Consider the following 20026-nt stretch of genomic DNA (forward strand, 5'->3'; position numbering starts at 1 on the left):
CAGTGATGTGAGGTGCTTTAGGATGGAGGCACCATGTCTGAGGGTCCGACATTTTAAGAGGCTGGACTTCACAGGTGCTAGTGCCCCCAAAGGTAAAAACCTAAAGGCCTAGACAAAAAACTGAATCAAAGAGGAAACTTAAGGAGGATATCAGAACCTATATTCAGGAGGTGATGTTCCTGTTGTTTTAAAAATTCTTTTCACTAAAAGAATTTAGAAAAGACAAACCCTCAGTAGATGATTTCCTAGGTATTGCCATACCAGGTTCCCAGGGGAGAGGCAGTCTGTTGGCTCTCTGGCAATAGACTGTGGAGATTGGAATTTATTTTTACAGTTTCTGGGAACTGATACTAGAAATGCATCTTCTTTTCATGGTTGTTGAAAAACTTGGGTTTTTTTCCCCCCCAAAATGGTGATCAGGCAGTTGGAGAAGTTATTTTGTCAGGTGGGTTTATTATCGATGCAGGCACAAACAAAATAGCTGCCCAAAGAAGTATAATCATTCTACAGCTTTCTTCATGTACTTAAGACAAATGAAGAAGAGTATCACCTGGCAATGATCCTAGCTTCCAGCATCTGTAATTTGGGAGGTGTGTATAATACTTCTCACCTCAGGCCAGCTCCATAGTGTGGCGCATTAGAATACTGGACGTCTCTTGGACAGCAGTATTGGATATCCATTAACTCAGGTGGTTTTGATCTTGTAGCTTCTTATCCCAAGGAATCTGACAAACTGGTAGAAACTCCTTGTCTCAGGTGTGTGAGAGAAAGGAAAGGAAGAATAAATCCCTGAGTGATGCAAATTAACATGGATTTATTGACTTCAGGGCATGTTTACAGTTGCTGAAAATCGGTACCAGAATCTACTATTCTGATTTAAAATTATGATCACTTTTGAACTGCATATGTGAAGCGGCTGAATTGTTTACCTCTAGCTGTAGCATGGAGACTTATGATGGTTCTACCTGACCCAAAGAATTTTTTTTTAACATAGACCTACTACAAAATTACAATTTGGGGTTAGCGAAGGGAGACTTGGCCATAAGAGGATGTATCTGTGGATTTTACACACTTGTCTGCCTATGCCATATATATTTTCATATATATATATTTGTTAAATTTAGCTAGGTCTTTTATTGCAAAATTAATGTCCCAGTTTGCCCCACAGGAATATTCATATGAAAATGAATTCATGGACAAAGGAGAGGTGTAAAAAACAATGCAAATGGCTCATTTAATAATTTTCATTATGTAAAAAGCAATCCTGAACATCTTTGAAGATTTTTTTTTTTCTATGTTAATTAGGACAAACTGAAATGGGAAACAACAGTACTGGAGTTGAATGAACTGATTTCCAACCTTTCTTCAGAACTTAAATTCTGCAGCATATTTGTTTGCCATTGTTTATTATACCATTATAAGCTAGATATTGGTTCAAAATCTGTAGCTAACAGCAACAGTTGTTCACCTTTTATATATTCGTTCTAAGACAGAAATTTGACCCTATAAAGTAAACCAGGTTTTGGCCCACTTAATTTTACAGCATATTCTGAGGAAATGAAATGCAAACTTAAGACATTCCTAATAAGGTGAATCTGACTAAGAATTATTTTACTGTTTGTTACATTGTATCATTAAAAATTTTGAGGAATTCCACTACCAAAATTAGAAATGGAACGTTTCCTATCATTAGAATGAATTTTCCCATACTTAATTTGTGGTATAAATTACTTTTCTTTGACAGATGTATTAACTGGAATAATTGTCAGGGAATATAGTTCATATACATGTATCCAACGGTGAAGAAGCATGACCTAGGTATGCTTGACAGTGTTAAGTAAAAGTATGAAACACTTAGCAAACACATACATGAATATGTCGTCTTCTTCATTTGATTCTTGAAAAATAGTGGATACAGTTTGGCTTTTATCTGTAAAAACACTAACAATAACAAAACATAAACAATAGAAAAATGGAAGGAGTAACTTCTGTTTATATCATGAATCATCCAGTGTTTACCCTCCTATGAAACTAGCAGCTACAAAAACTGAGAAGGAAAATCCTGTTTTCACGTACTGCAATGTTTCTAGAGAACTCTTCATAGGACTATGAAGAAACATTTTTTTAAGACTCTGTGGAAAAGTTTTGTTCCTTTTTCATATATTTTACATTTCAAGTGTAAAAAAGGGAAAAGCACTTTGGTTTAAAATAATTATTTTATGATGTTTAATCTGTAAGATGTATGACTGAGTTTATGTATGGGAGCAGGTCTGAAATTCCCATCTGTGCGAGTCTTTTTAAGATAGGATCTTTAAGGTTCCCAACTCAAACTGCCCTAAGTTTAAAATACAAAACTTTTAAAATTATTTGGCCTCAAGGATTCCAATTTACATAGCTACGTAGAAAAGGATTCACTAATTTAATTGCAGTGTGTAAATAATTCAGCTAATCAACAGCTAACCCAAAGTTTTATATCACAAGACATCAGACACTCAAAGTAAGTAGCAATTACTATTATTCAATTACATAGATGGCCTTCTAACACTTAATGCTCAGGGAAAAATCCTTAATTGTATGTGATTTTAATACACACCAGTGGGAATGAGGCAAATATAAAGAAATCATGAGCATATAAAAGATTGGGGATTTTTGTTTTTGTTTTGTTTTGTTTTGTTTTTCTCTCTCAGAAATTAAACAGTAAGCTACAGGAACATGTATGTTCACATTTAAAAGAGCTACCAGGTCTGGAAATTTAAATGTTAAGATTAAAGCAATTTTTATTTTCAGATATTGTATAAACGTGGTCAAATTCAATTCTGTTCTAGCTTTTTATTTCAATGGAGTTCCACCCACTTATTTGCAGAGTTAGTGAAGCTCATATAATATTTTTATAAGGATACTGTCTTAGATTTTCACAGCTGCCAATGGCATTTAGAAACATTAATTTTGTGGAAAATGGTCTCCCCTAAAAACATTGTCTATATGAACAGAATTATAGAGGGTAAAAAACTATTTTCTGAGATACCAACAGAATTCCAATTGACTTGAAAAGCAGTACAACAAATTCAAACCCCGTTTGGGTAGCTCACACATATAACTGTCAATATTAGAAGCATGAAAACTTATTATTAATTTGTTCCAGTTGCACAGATGTTGCATGCACGTATATGCTTGATTTCGGCTTCTTACACTTCTAACTTACTATATACTGGTTATCGCCATAATATCAGCCTCCCAGCTGTGCATTAAATTATATGACAAACTTCTGTCCATCTGTTCTCACATCCATTCTCCCAGGGCAAATATCTATGAAAAATTTTAATTTTGATTTTTTAAAAAAATTCTGTATACGGAATATGAGAAAACAACTGACATGTGTGAGGCCCTGTTTTTCAGTGCTTATGTTAACAAAGCCAAGGTTGAAAAGCACACCTTGCATGTAAGTAGTAAGGTTTATTATTTTTCCAAGTTCTTAACAGAATTCCTCCTTATATCTTAAGCTGCTCTCAAAGAATGGACATACTAAGTCTCTGAGAAACAGAGATCAACACTGTAACCTTACCATCACATATCAATAACTTACTTACGCCAAAATTTTAAAATGTAATGCTAGGTAGAGTGGTTGTAAGTCTTTCACAGTAACTAATAAATTTATAAATTAATCTTTTGTTAATATTAAAGCTTAAAGACAAGTCAACAAAGGCATGTTTAGTGATAAAGAGTAAAATAATTTAGAACAGTAAATCTATCCAGTCAGAAATTCATCTTAATAGCTATCGCATAGCCCTCTGTTTATAAAAAAGCTCTGCAGCCATGGGATAGCCAAGTTCTGTGGTTTTAGGCACAAATACTGAGTAATTCCATGGCCCAGTCCAGTTCCCACTGAGATCCAGGAGATTCTGAATGAGACTGTAGAAGATCCTGGCAAATCACTTGACATTGTATGTCATTGGAATGACAGGGGCATTTCTTGCCTGCCCACAACTGAATGTAGGTTTTAAGAGAACAAAGAATACTGATCAAAATCTAGCTGTACAGTTGAATGAAAGCAAATTTACAAGGCACAGGCAGATGCCAGTTTAGATGAGGATTTTTCCTACATTAAATAAGCAGCAAAACATTAGTATTCTTTTTTGTTTACATTTATCACTGCCATATGTCAAATTAGGAAAAAAATATTCCCCTTAGTCAGAATGTTATTTTGGAGCATTAGCTGTGAAATATTTTCAAATATGGAATGATGCAATTTAACAGAAATTACTGCAGAACCTAACTGTGGCACCTTAATTGATCATCCTGAAATTTTTCTTAAATAAAGCAAGATAACTATACTCCAAACTACCTTAAAAGTAACTTTATTTTTAAATTCCATTTTTAATATAAACTATTAGCATGGACCATCAAGAGTTAGCAAAATTAGACACAAAAATTTAAAAACTAAACACACAAAAAAAGGAATAAATGCACAGCAATCCTTCTACTCAAAGGCCCTGTTAATCTTTGGCAACATTTATTGAATGCGACTGAGTGGCTTTTTACTTCACATTTCCAAGTTTCTTCACGTATGTCCAAACGCTATAATGCTGATAGTTTGTAAGAGAATCTACATAAATTGTAATTACTTGTCTCATAGTCTCTCCTCAACAGATAAATCTAATCCCTTCACTTTTCAACAAGGTTTGGATCAATGGAAAAACACATTACATGCACTTAAAATTAACTTTAAAGAGACTGAAATAAGGCACCCACATTCTAAACCATCACATTTAAATGTTGGTAAGATTATTCTCCTGAAAATACCTTCAGCCTTCCAACATTTTGGCCAAAGACCATGAGACTCCATTAGCTATTTATCTCTGTGAGATAATTGTACAAATTTCTTAGCCAAATATTTATACAGAATGTCTCAATAATGAGATCTTAACCTGTGTGAGACCAGCACAATGAGATGAATGATTTGTACAGAAACATCGTTCTTCACACATCCCTGTGAGACTCAGGGAGTTCCAAGATTCAGTTATCCAAGCAAAAGCTCTTGTAGCTCACATCAGTCAAACATTGTGCCACGTTTTCCAGAAAGAAATTAAGCTGGGAAAATAAGAGCTTAAAATTTTTGGTCTGGTTTGAAAACAGAAGATTGATTTGTGTGTTCTTCCATAGTAAAAAAAAAAAAAAAAGAAAAAAAAATCCATCATCACTGCTTAGTAGTTTATTTTTTTTTCTTTAAATATATTAAAAATAAGAGGCTGGGCATTCTGTATCTAAAATGGAAGCTGTCTATAAACTTATAATTTGCAGACTAGCCAGCTGCAAATTGATTTTCTGATACCATTTCATATACTAGTCCCTACACAAACGTCAGGATACTTTGGGGACCAAACTATGACACATTAAATATGTTACTTTGAGAAATCCTTCTCGATTGTGAACAAGTAACTGTTGTGTTTGCCAACCTATCACTGTGTTCCAGAAAGGCAAGCAAATAAATTGTAACTTCAGTGGTAGAGCTCTTGAGATTGTTAAACAAACAGAACCCAACTGATTTTGTCTTTATTTCAAACGTTGAAAAGTATGCACAATTTTTCAAAAACAGAAAAATAGAAACATGTGTTTTAAAAGATTTAGTGCTATACTGCAATCAGATCATCAGAATTGTGACCACATTGGAAATACTGCTAGCCTCCCAATCCAGAGAGAGGCCCAAACTAAAAACTTAACTAAAAATATCTTGAACTAGAAGGAAGCTCACAATCTAAGGGTTACTGTCATGAACAGAGCCAAAATACTTGATTCCAATGTGGGTCCATGTTTGTTTGTGCTTCCACATCTACTGAAGGAGGTAGGGTGCGAATGCTACAATGTTTACCTGGGTTATTGTCAGTTGGTGGACAAAATCCTCAAACCCAGAGCAGATAGAGGAGAAATGAAGAAAACATTCGACATCAGGGCATGCTTTCGCTGCCTCTCACTTGTAGCCTACAGCCGTTCTGCTGAGAAGGGGCTGAAGTGACACGTCAGTTGCAGACCATGAGATTTTGGATTGAATCTTATCATCATCTAGATTTTAGCGCTTGGCAAAAGCCCTACGGTTAAAACAGGGCAGCAGTGCTCGCTTCAACATACCAGCTTTACAGACTCTGTCGTACCCCCTTGTCGTTTAGATTCCCCCGAAGAACGGGCCTTATTCGCGCACCCCCTCCCCGTGCCATCCTCCTCTCCCAGGTGCCGCTCCGGGCTCCCCGGGGGAGCGCAGGCCGCCGCACCGCCAGCGGGGATGCCGTCTGTAAAAAAAAAAAAAAACCAAACAAAACCCTAAAAACCAAAAACCACAAAAAAACACCAACTCGGCCGAGAGTCCCCTCACGCCGGGGCGATGGGGAGAAGCCGCGGGGCGGGCGGGGTCCCCGGGCGGGCAGCTCTGCCCCCGCCGTCTCCGCTGGCATCAGGGCTCGGCGGAAAATGGCCACTGCCGGGGCCGGGCTGCCCTCGCCCCTCGGTTTAGGGGCTGGGGGTGGGCTGCGCAGCCCGCGGCAGGCTCCAGCCCTGTCGCTCCGGCAGCGGGGCCGCTCCCTCGGCCCGCGGGGGGAGCTGCTCTCCGCGGCCTGTCCCTGCGTGGCTCTTACCTCAGGGGGGGGCGAGGAGACAGGGGAAGGGGGGTGGGGGGGGGTGAGGGCACCGCCGGGCCCCGGGTCCCGCAGCGGGCAGGCGGCCGCGCCTCTGGGGGGGAACGGTCGCTTGGGGGGGGGGGGGGGGGCGGAGAGGGGGGGGGCAGGCCTGCCAGGGGAGGGGCCGGGCCGTGGAGGGGGCAGGGCTGCTCGCCGCAGTCACCCTCACACATACCGCGCCGGGGAGGAGAGAAAAAGGCCCCGCTCCGGCGGAGGGATACAGCCCTACATATATAGCGGGGCGGCGCAGGCTCACACCCCCAGCACTTCTCCGAGCCGCGCCGGGGAGGAGGCACCAGCCGCCGCTGCAGCTCCTGGTCGCGCAGTTCGTGCCGCCGCGCCATGGTAGGTCGCGCAGCCGGCTGCGGCGCGGGGGGCCCGGGCTGCCGCGGGGACTGGCTCGTCTGCGGAGCCGGGGACGGTTGGGTCGGTGGAGACGGGATCCCTCCGGGGAGGAGCGGGGGGGTGGGGTGGGGGGGGGGAAGGCCGCAGCCCTTCCCGCCCGGGTCCCCGCGGGGTGAGCGGGCTGGTGGCTGCGGACGCCCATCGCCCTCCCCCGCCCTTCCCCCCCCCCCCCCCCCCGGGATCGCCGCGGAGCTGCGGCCTTTCTCCTTCCGCCGCTTCCTTCCCCTTTACCCGGGGCCTGCCGTGTGGGCGCCCCGGCCCCGCGCCCTCCCGCCGCGGCCCCGCCTCGCCTTCCCCCGCGTGAGGCGCTGGCTCCCCTCCGGAAAGGGCCGGGCGCGGTTCCCCGGGGCCGCGGCCCCTCCGCCGGGCAGGGGCGCGTTGCGGGGCGGGGGCCGCGCCGGGCGGGGCCGCGGGTCTGCGGGTGAAGGGTCCCGCTCGGCTCCGGCACCAGCTGCACTGCGCAGGGAGCGGGGGGGGGGGGGGGGGGAGGGCACCGCGCTGCAGCTACTGCGCCCTCGCCCCCCCCCCCCATCCCCCAGAAAAACGCAGCAGCGGCGAAGCCCATCGCTGTCTGCATTACATCATGTCTCCTCCTCTTCCTCCCCGGCCCCCGCGCACCCTCCGGGTGGGGGGGGAACGGGGCGCAGTGCGCGTCGCTCGGTTGGAAGCGGCCCAACGCCCGCATGGGGGGCTCGGCGGCGGCGGGGGGGGGTGTGTGTGGTGGTGGTGGTAAAGCCGCTACCCCCGCCGCCGGGGGAGGGGGAAGGAGACGGGGGGGATGGCTGGCTGGCTGCGGAGCCCGGGCGCCCTCCCGGCTGCAGGCTGAGGACGTGGTGAGGGCGGGGGAACGGGGCCGCAGTGCCGCAGCGGGTGGCTGCCGGCCGGGAAGGGCGCCTGTTGCGCCCGGCGGGCTGCGACCCGGCCGCTCCCCGCCGCGCCGGTGGGCTCCGGCGGGCGCTGCCGTGCCAGCAGCCCGGACCCCGCGTACACCGGGGCGAGAGGAAGGGCCGGGTTTTTTTCCCCGGCGTTTTTTTTTTTTTTTTTTTTCGCTTCCTAAGAGAGCGGCGAAACAGTTGTAGGCTGACCTCTAATCGCGTTTTGGCAATCTGGGTGTTCCTCGGCTCTGTCTCTCCATCTCCCCTTCCTGTCGGGGAAGGCTGACATCACCGGGACAGGATTTGATGACTTGGCTGGGTGGGGTGATGGCTCCAGCCCTGGGTACCTTTGTCCTGTAGCCAGGGCAAGCGGGCAGTGCCTGTGCCTGTTGCTCGGAAAGGTGAACCCCATGGCGGTGCAGGGTCGGGTTGTGTGCTTCTGGCATCGCAGTGTGTGCAAAGTCGGGTTTTGTTGTGTTTCTGTTTGTTTTATGTGTTTCTGTTTTGCTTTGTTTTTTTTTAATTCGAAATCTGATTTTTAGAAACATCCAGTGAGCTCCAACTAATGGGGCAATGAGCTGGTGCTGTGGGTTGGAGGTTTTTACCGAGGTGTGGCTCTGTTTCCTGTTCTGCAGGGCATTGAGTCTGTTATGTAAATTCCTTAGATAATCTTTAAGTCAAAACCTCGCATTTTCTGGGAAACCACAAAGAGTGCTGACAGTCGAACTGGATTCTGAACACAAGTTTTCTGCTGTTATTAAAGAAGATTGAATAAATTTGAACTCCGTCTTTAGCTGCTAGCATTTCTCTTCTTTAATCCCCCAACCCACTGTGCATATGGGGAATTGTTTAATCATTAAATACAGACATAAAAACATAAAACCAAACCCCAACACCTATATACAGGTGAAATCTGTGTATGTCACCCAACATATACAGCAGGCTTTCAACCCTACCCTATTCCCCTGTGGAAGAGCTTGACAGATTGTATAGTCTGTCATTTCTGCATTGTATTAGTTGCTCTTTACTGCAGTTACATGGGTTTTATACTTGCATGATGGTATTTTAGGACCAAAGGGTTACAAGATGCCTGCTTTCTCTGACCTACAAAATCCTCTGTTCTGTTAGTAAAAGCTGTCCAATAAAATGAGTTTAAAAGGAGTTAGTACTTTGTATTCTCCAGTATCTGTGACTTGGCATGTAAAATCCAGGTGTTTTTTTTTCTTTCATTACTAGGAAAATGCGTATTTTTCCATAAGGAGCTGGTTAGTTCCCTTGAGTCTGAACAGCGGAGCTTTTTGTGATGCCCTATCCATACAGAAGGGAGAGGCTTCTGGAAGGATGTGGTTAACAGTTAAGCTCTGGGAAGGCCCATTTAATTGCTTGCTGAGCTGTATACCTTTGGATGCAGCAGTGGCCTCTTGATATACAGAAGGTCATAAGCAGACATTTTAAATCTTGCCACATGATACGTAAAACAACCTGCAAATCAGTGTGAGGCACCTTAAACTGCTTGGCTGAATGGAAAAATGTGATGCTTGAAAACTGGCATTTTCTTTGTCAGAGACGGCAAAAATCTCCATAATACCAAGTAGTAATTCCTCCTAATATCACAGCACAGTCCTTTCTGTTAAGCTTACAGTAGGCTAATACTCAATGCAATGTGGTGGGGGAGGGTGGACTTCAGTAGTGTTAGATCACTAGGTGGCACACTTGTCATTAGTCCACTGATGTGCAAATACCCCCCATGCGGTATTAGGGTCACTATACTGCTGGAAATGACATCAGATGTGATGTGAAACCCCAAACATATGTCATTAAAGGATTTCATGCCCCTCTGACCAATCGCACAGAGCCTTCCCTGTGTCCTTCACTTGACCAAATCGGACTCTCCGAGCCAGAGGATGGTATATCTGGTTGTGCATGTGCAGTTTCAAAATAAGTTAGCTTCTGTGCTTTTGGTAACAGCTGCATGGTGTAGGTGAATGGAATTTCCTTGCAGAGACAGAATTCCAGGGGTTGAAAGTGGCTTTGTGAAAGTAATGATAAATCACTACTGAAGTCTAAAGGAAGTGTCTCATGGCTTGACATAGCTAGAGGTAAACAATATTCTAAAATGTTCTATTCTTCGTGTAGGCTGATCAGCTGACTGAGGAACAGATTGCTGGTAAGTGTCTTAATGAGAAATTATTATTTTTTGCTAACTCCTTGTGACTGAAAGAAAATATTTTATCTCAAACATAATGGAAAAAACCCCTTCCTTTTTAACAATTTCAAATATGTACTAACACTTTTTAAAAAACACTTCCTTTTTAAAAAAAAAACCCACAACATTCTGGAATATTACTGGTTCATTGCCTCTTAATTTAGACTGCTTGTTCCTTGGGCTACAGATAATGATTTTTTTTAGACTTTCAGACTTGAGCCAAGTCCTTCTAGATTTCTTGCAAACAGAAATAATTGCTAGACTCAAGTGAACTTCTTGGATTCAAAGCAGACCTAGGTACTCTTTTCTTTTTAATAAAGTGAAGATAAACTTGAAATGGCAACAAATAAACCTAAAATGGATTTATCACACATTAATATAAGCCAGTATCTCTTAAATAACTAATAACAGAGTGTCTGTAATTCAAACTGGTTAGGAGAAAGAGCATTATTTGACCTTCTGGAGACCAGTCATCCACTTGTGGCTGACATTAATTCTTATTGTCGTCTGCCTTAAAAAATAAGTGGTAAATGACAACACTTATTGTTCCTGTAAGTCTGATAATGGTGGAGGGAACCTAGTGGGTCCCTTTGTTTATCCTGAGTAGCTGCCATTTATGGTGCAATTGTGCCTCAAGTAAGATGATGCTGAAATGCATTATAGAGTTGTAATGCAGATAATAGCCACATGAAATATGTTTGAATATACCATGCAAATTATGTCTTCGTACTGTAAGTAATTTTTTTAATTAGTATTTGAATGTTAATTCTCTCAATACATGGACAGTTAGATAAAATGTTTCTTAAATTTCTTAGTGCTTCTTAAAGCATTTTTAGTGTGCAGTTTTCTCATGCTAATGATGTTACTAAACACTGGGACTGTTTCTGCCTCTAGAGTTCAAGGAAGCCTTTTCCCTATTTGACAAAGATGGTGATGGTACTATCACAACAAAAGAACTGGGGACTGTCATGAGGTCATTGGGTCAAAATCCAACAGAAGCAGAATTGCAGGATATGATCAACGAGGTAGATGCTGATGGTAAGTGTTGGAAAGGTAGTTATTAGTGCTGTGATCATCTTATGTATGACCTCCAAGCCTGGGCTTGGGCTGCATAGAGAAGATTGTGACATTGACTGCTGTAGAGAGAGCAATCAAAAAAACTGACACCTCTGAGTTTAGATTCTGTTGAGTATTTTGAAACTGCTTCAAGTGATCAAAGATACTGGCAGTGTTAGTGAGAATCTAAAAAAGGGGATGGGCAAAGACAAAGTTACTCTGTTTGTCTTTAATATTTTATGGGTCACAGGCTTTCTGTTGCTATCTGACCTGCCCTGACCTGCTGTTAGCCTGCGTTTTCACCCAGCTTTTCTATAGGTGTTTTGTCAGCCCTAGGTCTTAGTGGCTGTGGCTTTTTCTAAGGCCTAAAATGTGGTAGGAGTGGAATAGTGTTAAACTTCCAAGAACTGAAAACACAACAGGGAGAGACTGTATAGTCTAATGTAGTGTCTTAGATCGTGAAGAGACAGGGGGGAGGAGTTGGAGGCAAAAGCAAAAAAAACCTTCCGGTATCAAGTCTAGCAGAATTATTTTAAATGGATGCCAGAACGGGTAACTGCACATCTTGTTTCTCAGATTCCAGACAGACTACAGTTATAAAAAGGAAAAATACTTTCCCCTGATCAGTGATGTTGAGCTTTTGATCTTGTATGTTGGTTGTAATAGCGATTTTTCTCTAGTATCTCTGTAAAAGAAGAGTGGAAGTAAATTGGCAAGAGTATAGATTATCTGATTATCGGACTTTGTTAATTACAACTACTTTCCTAAAAGTGTAAGTTGACTTTGATGGCTAACTCTTGGATGCGGATACTGAAAAACTTTAGGGTGTGCAGTGCTGTGTAGAATTTGTCTATAGTGACTTCTCTAGGCTGTGGTCCACAATGCTGCACTGGTAGATTAAAAATGAAAGGAGGCTGAGGACTTCAGATAAGTATGCCTGCCTGTCTGTTTAAACTTTTTATGGCAGAATGCTTTGCTATTATTCTACATGTTCACTGAGAATTTTTCAAAGCTGAGTACAAGACCTGTGTTCAGATTTAGGTGGTAGGTAAAGCTGGCCATAGTGATAAATAGTGTGTATGTCTCAGTCTGGAATCCCTATAATGCAAAGGTTTTCTTAAGCTGTGTTTATTTAGCCTCTTTGCTATATTTACCCAATGAGTTTATATGTTTCCCTGAAGCAATGGGTAGATCTTAGTTGCACAGTAAACTGTTTCATGTGATTTCTTGGCATATATGGTGCTGAATCCTGACTGTACAGATCTAATTTCTGCTGTTTTAAAGAACTTTACTTTTCTTATAACTTTGAGGAGCCTGAAGTTTGAATCCTTACTTTGAATGAAGAACTTGAAAATCTTAGGGGTGAGGCCTGGATGTTTTCAGGGATTTTAAGTTTAGCAGTAGGTGTTCGTGTAGAGATTTCACTGCAAAACTGACCAGAAGTACCAAATAGTGACAGTTTTTCTCATGTCACTGGAATTTGCAGATCCTTGTTGCACCTTAAAATGGCATATTACTTTTGTGGTGTGCAACATATGTTGATAAGGAGGATGATATTTATCAAGGAACAAGTATTTATGAGCAGCTTAGTGAAGTGTAATTTTCCCAAATTCTAGATATCCTGGATTTGTAGTGCCAGCTTTATAATGAATTCCCTTCTGTAGTCTCCCATAGCAATTAGGAGATTCTAAAGAAACTAAAGAACTAATTTGGGGGAGTGATTTGACGTAAAGATAAGTCTTAGTATTGGCTAACCATGGAGCATGAGACCAATGTTTTACTTGCAGCTTGGGTGGCAAATGGGATGGCTTGACATCTATGGCGAGAAAGCAAGTGTTTTGTTGTGCTGATACACTGCTGTGACATTGCCTACTGCACATTGTGATGGCAAAAAGGCCATGGTAGCAATTTGGAGAGGAGATCTAGTTCATCTATAAGAATGGTTTACAGAGGATCTGTCAGTCTTGTCCATACGGCTAGGTTAAATGCCAGCTTTTTTTTTGTTTAAAGAAAAGCATGGAAGTTTAATTTTTGAAAGTTTCTTTTCCATTCAGGCAATGGCACTATCGACTTCCCTGAATTTTTAACCATGATGGCCAGAAAAATGAAGGACACAGACAGTGAGGAAGAAATTCGTGAGGCATTCCGAGTCTTTGACAAGGTATTAATAAAAGTACAGATATTCTTTAGAAACAGTAATGATATGCATTTCTTCAATGTTTTCTCTCTTCTTGTCTAGATGTAAAAAGTCCTCTAGTAAAAGCAGAGGAATTGGAAACAGAGCAGGGACTTTTCTGGAAACAGAACCAGGACTGTGGCAGGCCTGTTCTGTCTGCTTTATGCAGCAGGTTTAAGCTTTAGGCTCATCCATAAGGGAAACTTTCTAGCCTGTCCTCAGGAGCCAGAGATGAACAGAACTTGATGCTTTGAGATGTTGGGTTTTTTTAGGGGGGAGAGAGGGGTGATAGAGGAGTGGGATTTTTCTGTACCTTCTGACTTTGGGAGAATGGGGAAATGTTTGCGTGGCTGCACAAGGTTTTATACTTTATAGAAGCTTTTGAACCTAAGATGTCAACAGTATTTAGAGGGACATGAAGTATTGCATGTTCCATTTCTAAGATGCGGACTTTAAGATTGCTTTCAGGAAAATTTAAGAGCTCAGCTCCCTCTGTCTTCTTTAAGGATACCTGGGCATACATGGTGAAGGTCCATTATTTCTAGAACAGGGGTTTCCCCTCTTTGAATTGCTTGTATGTGACAGATGTTACAAGAGAATTGTGTTGAGTAATGGCTGGTGCAGCTGCTAATCTGATGTAGGTGTGTGTGGAAGAAGGCCTTACTAATTTTCCTTTTTATGGAAAAAGTGGCAGTCTAGTACTCTGCTGAAAATGTGCTAGAGAAAATGTTTGATTGTTTGGTTAGTACTTCATCTACCTGGTGGGATTATTTCTGCAGACTGGATTTGTGTTTAAAGCCAGTGAGGTAGCTTACCTACTGATGATGGACATAGGATCTCCTGTTCTAAGCTAGTGTATTCTTCCTGGATATGGAAGAGGACAATTTTTTAAATGGCTAAGGATGAGCTCTAGGTTTGGATATTACTAATGGGAATGCTGACTTACTGTCATTTGCTGCCTTTTTTTTTTTTTGCCATGAAGCTTCTCACAATTCCTTATGAGTAGAATATAAATACTTTTTTTGAAGGTTCTCTATATCTTCTTATCCAAGAAGCTTAACCTACCCAATTGCAGTCTGGTTACAGAGGTAGTATTACATGGAAGAGAAAGCTGACTTTATTCTTGCTGGTGGGGAAGTTGGTCCTTTTTTGGGGATGCCTTGCTTAGGCAGCAGAGACTGAACAAAAGCTACTTTGAGTTTATTTTTGAAAGATTTTTTTTAAAAAGCATTAAAAATACCTTATCACAGCTACAAATCAGGCATGAAGTTATTCTTACAGTACAATTACTGTATAGAAGGGTAGGGTGTCACGCATGCTTTGTAAGACAATGGGCCTAGTACATATGATAGGGTTATACAGTGTACCAGGTCTGTATATCTGTCCCAAGTGATGTAAGGTTAGTTCAGAAGCAGTTACTGGAAACCTAGATGTAGTTTCAGAGTTAATCAGTGCAAGGATTGTTGATCATGATCTTGTGCAACTCTTTCCTCACAGGATGGCAATGGCTATATCAGTGCAGCAGAGCTACGTCACGTTATGACAAACTTAGGAGAAAAGCTAACAGATGAAGAAGTAGACGAAATGATCAGAGAAGCAGACATTGATGGGGATGGGCAAGTCAACTATGAAGGTAAAAAGATGCTTGTCTTGTCTCAACCATGACTCTGAGTGAAAGCCTGTTGCATTTGCATAGAGCATTATTTTCTAGTACTTGAGACACCCATTTATTTGGTTGTCTGCTTATGCAGACAAAACCTCAGATGCAGTGGAAGTGCAGTGTGTTTGAGAGACTTATCAGTTGAAGTATTCTGGAGACAATAAATCACAGTGACTTTTTATCTTTTCAGAATTCGTACAGATGATGACTGCAAAGTGAAGAGACCTCCTTTACACCTTTTTTCCTCTAGAAGAATCAAATTGAATCTTTTACTTACCTCTTGCAAAAAAATGTTCATTTATTCATTCTGTTTCTGTATAGCAAAACTGAATGTCAAAATACCTTCTGTCCACAAACTGCATGTAATGGTTGGTGGTCCTGTCCCCAAAAGACAAAGTTAAACATCAGTTTTACAATATAAATAATTGTACTACCTTGAAAATAAAAAAAAAGGAAGCACTTAGTGAACTCAAAAGTTCCATTTGCTAATGACTATTACACTGTTTGGGCTGGCCAGTTTTTCATGCATGCAGCTTGACAATTGAGCACAGTCAGACATTTGTATTAAAAGGAAAAAAACAACCTAAAGGATCCACTCTTTTGTTCAACAGTGGATTCTAGTTCAATTTGTAGTATAAATTGTCATAGCTGGTTTACTTTAAAATTGGTTTATACCTCAGGATGGTATTCAGCAAAATGGTTGAAGGATGCAAAACTTAGAGAAAATGCCCTAAAGGTTGAATGGTTCTCCTGTACGTAGCAGTGTGCTCTAAAAATATGATGATCTTAACTATGGATGGCATGTCTGTGTTAAAATACTGGTTTAACATTGTCTGCATTGCACTATAGTGAAACGGGTGTCGGGCTGTTACCGTTCACAAAATTTTTAAAAGAAACCTTCACCAAGGGAGCATCTTTGGACTCTCATATTTTTAAAACCTTCTGTACCATGACTTGGAGCTGGCGGAGTAGCCTGTGGACTTCAGCACAACTATCAACATTGCTGTTCAAGATATTACAATTTATGTCCATTCCAAGTTGTAAATGCTAGTCTTTTTTTCCAATAAAAGACCATTAACTTAAAGGTGGTGTTAAATGCTTTGTAAAGCTAAAATATATATATAATTGAGATGATAAACCAAAAAAGCAGTAGGAGGGAAGTGTTTCTATGAATGACTTGCTGCTAAATTATAATGCACATGTATGCAATAAGTTATCCCCTATCTTTTCAAGATGGCAAGAACTGACCTCCTGTAACCCAAGACCTTTGCTATAAATAAATGAACTTGTGCTTGCCTTTCATATTACGACAATGTTAATTTAGTTGGTCTCAAAGTCGTGTAATGCTGACTCGTCAACTATCAGCACAGAAGTAACACCTCATTTCACTAAAGTGGAGAGCTCTGAGCATGCATGTCAATACTGGGGAAACATGTATAGGTTGCTTATGTTTTTTTGACAGGTTATAGAAGCTAGTTGGAGAATTTAAACAGCATGGACTTCATAGATACCTATGATTCTCAAACATGCCAAAAATGCATTTCTCTACCCACAGAAAGAACAAAAGGACATTTCTTTTACAATATGTAAAAAAAAAAAAAAAAAAAAAAAAAGAAAGAAAATAACCAACAAGTCAGCCTTTCTGGAAAATGGGGCTATTATGTCTTGACTATCTTCTCAAACACTTGCATGAATTTTGTGGGGTGGAGAAGAGGACTAGGGTTAATTTATAAACCATCTTGTTAATTCTGCTTTGCATGCACTAGCAGTGCTTAGTCATTCCAGGTCTCTGAGTAAGTGTTCTCTGATCCTTCAAGCTTCCCCATGAATGAGTGGCAAAGCAGCAGTGTCCACTCTTCTTTGTTTGAAAGAATGCTTTTTTTTTTTTTTAATAGCAGAGCCTCCATGTGGAAGGCTTTTATGCGTGGGAGGGAGGGACTACAGCTTAATTACTTGACTGTAAGTTTGTTTCCAAACGTAACTGGAGTTGCAAACCGTAATTGCTTAATTGCCTTTGGTTTTGGAGAGTATTGATACCATCTCTTGAAAGAGATGCAAGTCTCCATTCATCCTGTCTAACTGAGGTGCCTGTGTTAAGAACCGTGGTTGCTTGAAATGCAGCTTGGCTCAGCAGGGGTCAAGAGACCCCTGCAGAAGGCAATTGAGACTATCTGCCTTCAGAGATTTTTTTTTTTTTTTTTTATTTTTTTTTTCCCTTGGGGGGTGGGGGGAATTCTGGGTAACTAGGGTCCCAGACACCTTAACCAAGTGCCTAAAAGTTAGATGGGCTGAATGTAGGCAATTGTTTAGATCTGTAGTTGTTGCAAAGGCTTTTTGCTACGGCTGTGCATACTGTCCTAGCAAACTGGCTGTGCTGATGGGAATGTCTGACTACCATTTGAAAGTAGAGTCTTGCATGGCAGCTGCAAACTGCTACTTTGGTAGTGCTTGAGAATGGCTCCACTGATTCTGTAGACCAGCTTTTTTAAAGAGAACGTACTCAAGAGACAGGCAAGGTAGGAGCAATGGTTGCTACTCTGAACTAATTACTTCTGCCTGAGTGTGCAGAGAGATCTTGTCTAGTAGGTAAATGCTTCTTACCATCTATCTGTCATTCACTCATGGTTGGTAGGGTAGTTCATTTAAGAACAGCTGCTTTTAGCTTATTCAGTGTGCTCTGTGCTTGCTAGCAAAGAGACCTCATTCCTGCAAGAGGTTCTTGGCTTGATTAGAAATTGTCTGGCAGTGTGCAGTGTTGGTATGCCCTGTAACTGAATCTGCCTGGAGGTATCTAATTATTAACTGACTTCAGTACCACATCAACCTCGAGTAAATGTATCCTCTGTACAGGACTTTAGCTCTGTTCCCTTCTGCATAGTGAATATCTAGAGAAATGAAATGGTGTCATCAAGGACTTTTTTTTTTTTTTTTTTTTTTTTTTTTTCCTCCCTGTGAGTGTGTGTGTGTGCGGCTTTGGCTTTTTCCAAATGTGAAAGTGTGGGCTGGATACACTTGGTGCATGGCTTAGAAACATGGGACTGGAAAGAACTTCCTGGGTCATCAGATCCAGTCCCCTGCTATTGCAGGCAACCGTGTCATATAATCCTGTTAATAAACTGATCAAGCTTAACCACCTGCTTGTAAGTGGCTTGTTTTCATGGAAGTTCTGTAACTCATGTTGCTCTCAACTGATGCAAATAATATATGAAATATGAAGTTAATCAAAAGGTCCTCCAGCTTAGCTTTAGGTTTATCATTACACTTATTTAACTGACTTTCTCAAACCTGTTATTCTTTACACAACACTCAGGAAAGTGTTGAATCTTTACACCCCCTTGCTATGAATAAGAGTTGGTGTGCTTGCTTATTTTTTTTAATGGAAAAGATGGATGTCTGGCTTGTTGAAATTTGTTAGATATGTTAATTGTCAAGGCAAGAAACAATTGAGTTACTTGTATTTGATACATAAATTTAAGGCTAGAGTATACATAACCATTTTTAAAATACATCAACTTGCAGTGTAGTTTTATATTTAATACTGAAATTGTACTGCTAAAGTTTAAACTGCTGTTAATCATATTCCTCTTCTGATCATAATGAAAAAATAAAGGGTAAGAAAATGCTTAACATAGATTATTCATTATCATGCTTATTTTATTAATAATTCAGGTACTGAAATGTCTCCAGGTATGGGGCATTTGTTTTGTTTGCTGGGGTGGGTTGGGGTGAAGGCGGGGGGTTTACTGATGTGGTAGAAAACTCTTATCCCCCCAACCACTTATCATGCTTGTGTGGCTTCAGAAACACAGATGCTGTTAAAAACTGATCAAGAAATTGCCCTACACCTTATCGATGCATTAAATGCACGTGTGGGGCTGATCTGTGGGCAGGGTACGGTGCTGCAGCTGCCAGGCCCTGCGCTGCCCAGGTGAGTGGGGAGGGGGACGAGGTTGTGTCTTGGTCCCTCTATTGCTGTACGTGTGTGATGTGACTGCAGAGCCTTGTTCCCAGGTGACACCAACCTAAACTAAAAGCGGAGTCATGGGGTTTAGAAATAATAGAGTTAATACAGCTTGCTTTCCCCCTACCACGGAACTAACTGAAACACTTGTCTTACTGCAATCCAATTAGGGGTTTTTGGTTTTGTTTTGTTTGGTGGGGTTGGTGGTTTGGTTGTTTTTTTGTTTTTTTTTTTTTTTTTTCTGTTTTTAATGATTTAAACGAAATTTGACAGAAAGGACTGTGGCAGGACCACGGCACGTCTTCTGAAAACAGACATCTAGCTGTCAAGTGAAGATAGGCGATGAAGGCTGATGCCATGTTTTTCCTGACTGACTTTTAGGAAAGCAAATGGTATATACTTGGCAAATAGAGCAGGTGGACCTTTAAATCAGTAATACACATATAAAGCTGTGTGTGGATTTTTACATAACAGCATTACAATTCTAAAATATTAACGTTTTGACTTTTTTTTTAAATACAAATTCAAGATTTTGAAGTAATAAATTAGATGATGAATTGCATATGGATCTGAAGTTCTAAAGATTCCCAATGATATTTACTATAGAAAATTTGTATGCAGGCCCAAGTACTTAAAGGATTTTATAATTTCTGAGAACCCCTATCAGTGAGTATCCTAGAGATGCATTCAGAGGATATTTATAATAGTTGATAATTTGTTTTTAAGTTTGATATTAATAAATCTGGTTTTGAACTGAAGTGGCCAAATATCCCAATAAATGACAGAGCTGCTGATTAGGTAGACATGAAGAGAATCTCTTGCAGTCCCACGGATGATTAAGCACAGCTGATATCTAGCAATAAATGAGTGGTTGTGTTGCTCTCTGTCCTAGTGGTGACGGTAACCAGGAGCAGAGCAGAGCAGCCTGCCGTGCTCTCCTCCCCGTAGCGCTGACAAGGATCCTCTTCATAATTCCCTGTGCAGCGTTTTGCTCTGCAGAGGCAAGAGCATGCTTCAGAGCA

At 41.3% G+C, this 20026-nt stretch overlaps 1 protein-coding gene and 1 long non-coding RNA gene across 2 annotated transcripts; one reads left to right on the forward strand and one right to left on the reverse strand.

The window, feature by feature from the left end:
• Positions 1-534: 534 nt before the first annotated feature.
• LOC122153302 lies at positions 535-6729 on the reverse strand. Its single transcript, XR_006165149.1, has 3 exons — positions 6624-6729; positions 5867-6281; positions 535-1941 (listed from the first exon to the last, which is right to left on the reverse strand). It is a non-coding gene; the product is annotated as an uncharacterized LOC122153302 (long non-coding RNA).
• Positions 6730-6815: 86 nt separating this feature from the next.
• CALM1 (calmodulin 1) lies at positions 6816-18173 on the forward strand. The gene is made up of 6 exons (XM_033010569.2): positions 6816-7010; positions 10082-10112; positions 11046-11189; positions 13262-13368; positions 14881-15016; positions 15234-18173. Exons 1-6 carry the CDS (start codon positions 7008-7010, stop codon positions 15260-15262), a joined length of 450 nt encoding a protein of 149 aa, XP_032866460.1. The 5' UTR covers positions 6816-7007; the 3' UTR covers positions 15263-18173.
• Positions 18174-20026: the final 1853 nt, after the last annotated feature.

This window comes from Tyto alba, unplaced genomic scaffold (genome assembly GCF_018691265.1).
Source record: "Tyto alba isolate M040663 unplaced genomic scaffold, T.alba_DEE_v4.0 Super-Scaffold_18, whole genome shotgun sequence".
Classification (NCBI taxonomy): domain Eukaryota; kingdom Metazoa; phylum Chordata; class Aves; order Strigiformes; family Tytonidae; genus Tyto; species Tyto alba.

Bases quoted from the DNA above. Each gene is read 5' to 3' on its own strand.
- CALM1 (XM_033010569.2), top strand. The intron at 11,190-13,261 runs GTAAGTGTTGGA...TTTTCCATTCAG, and splicing joins CAACGAGGTAGATGCTGATG to GCAATGGCACTATCGACTTC. The intron at 13,369-14,880 runs GTATTAATAAAA...CTTTCCTCACAG, and splicing joins CATTCCGAGTCTTTGACAAG to GATGGCAATGGCTATATCAG.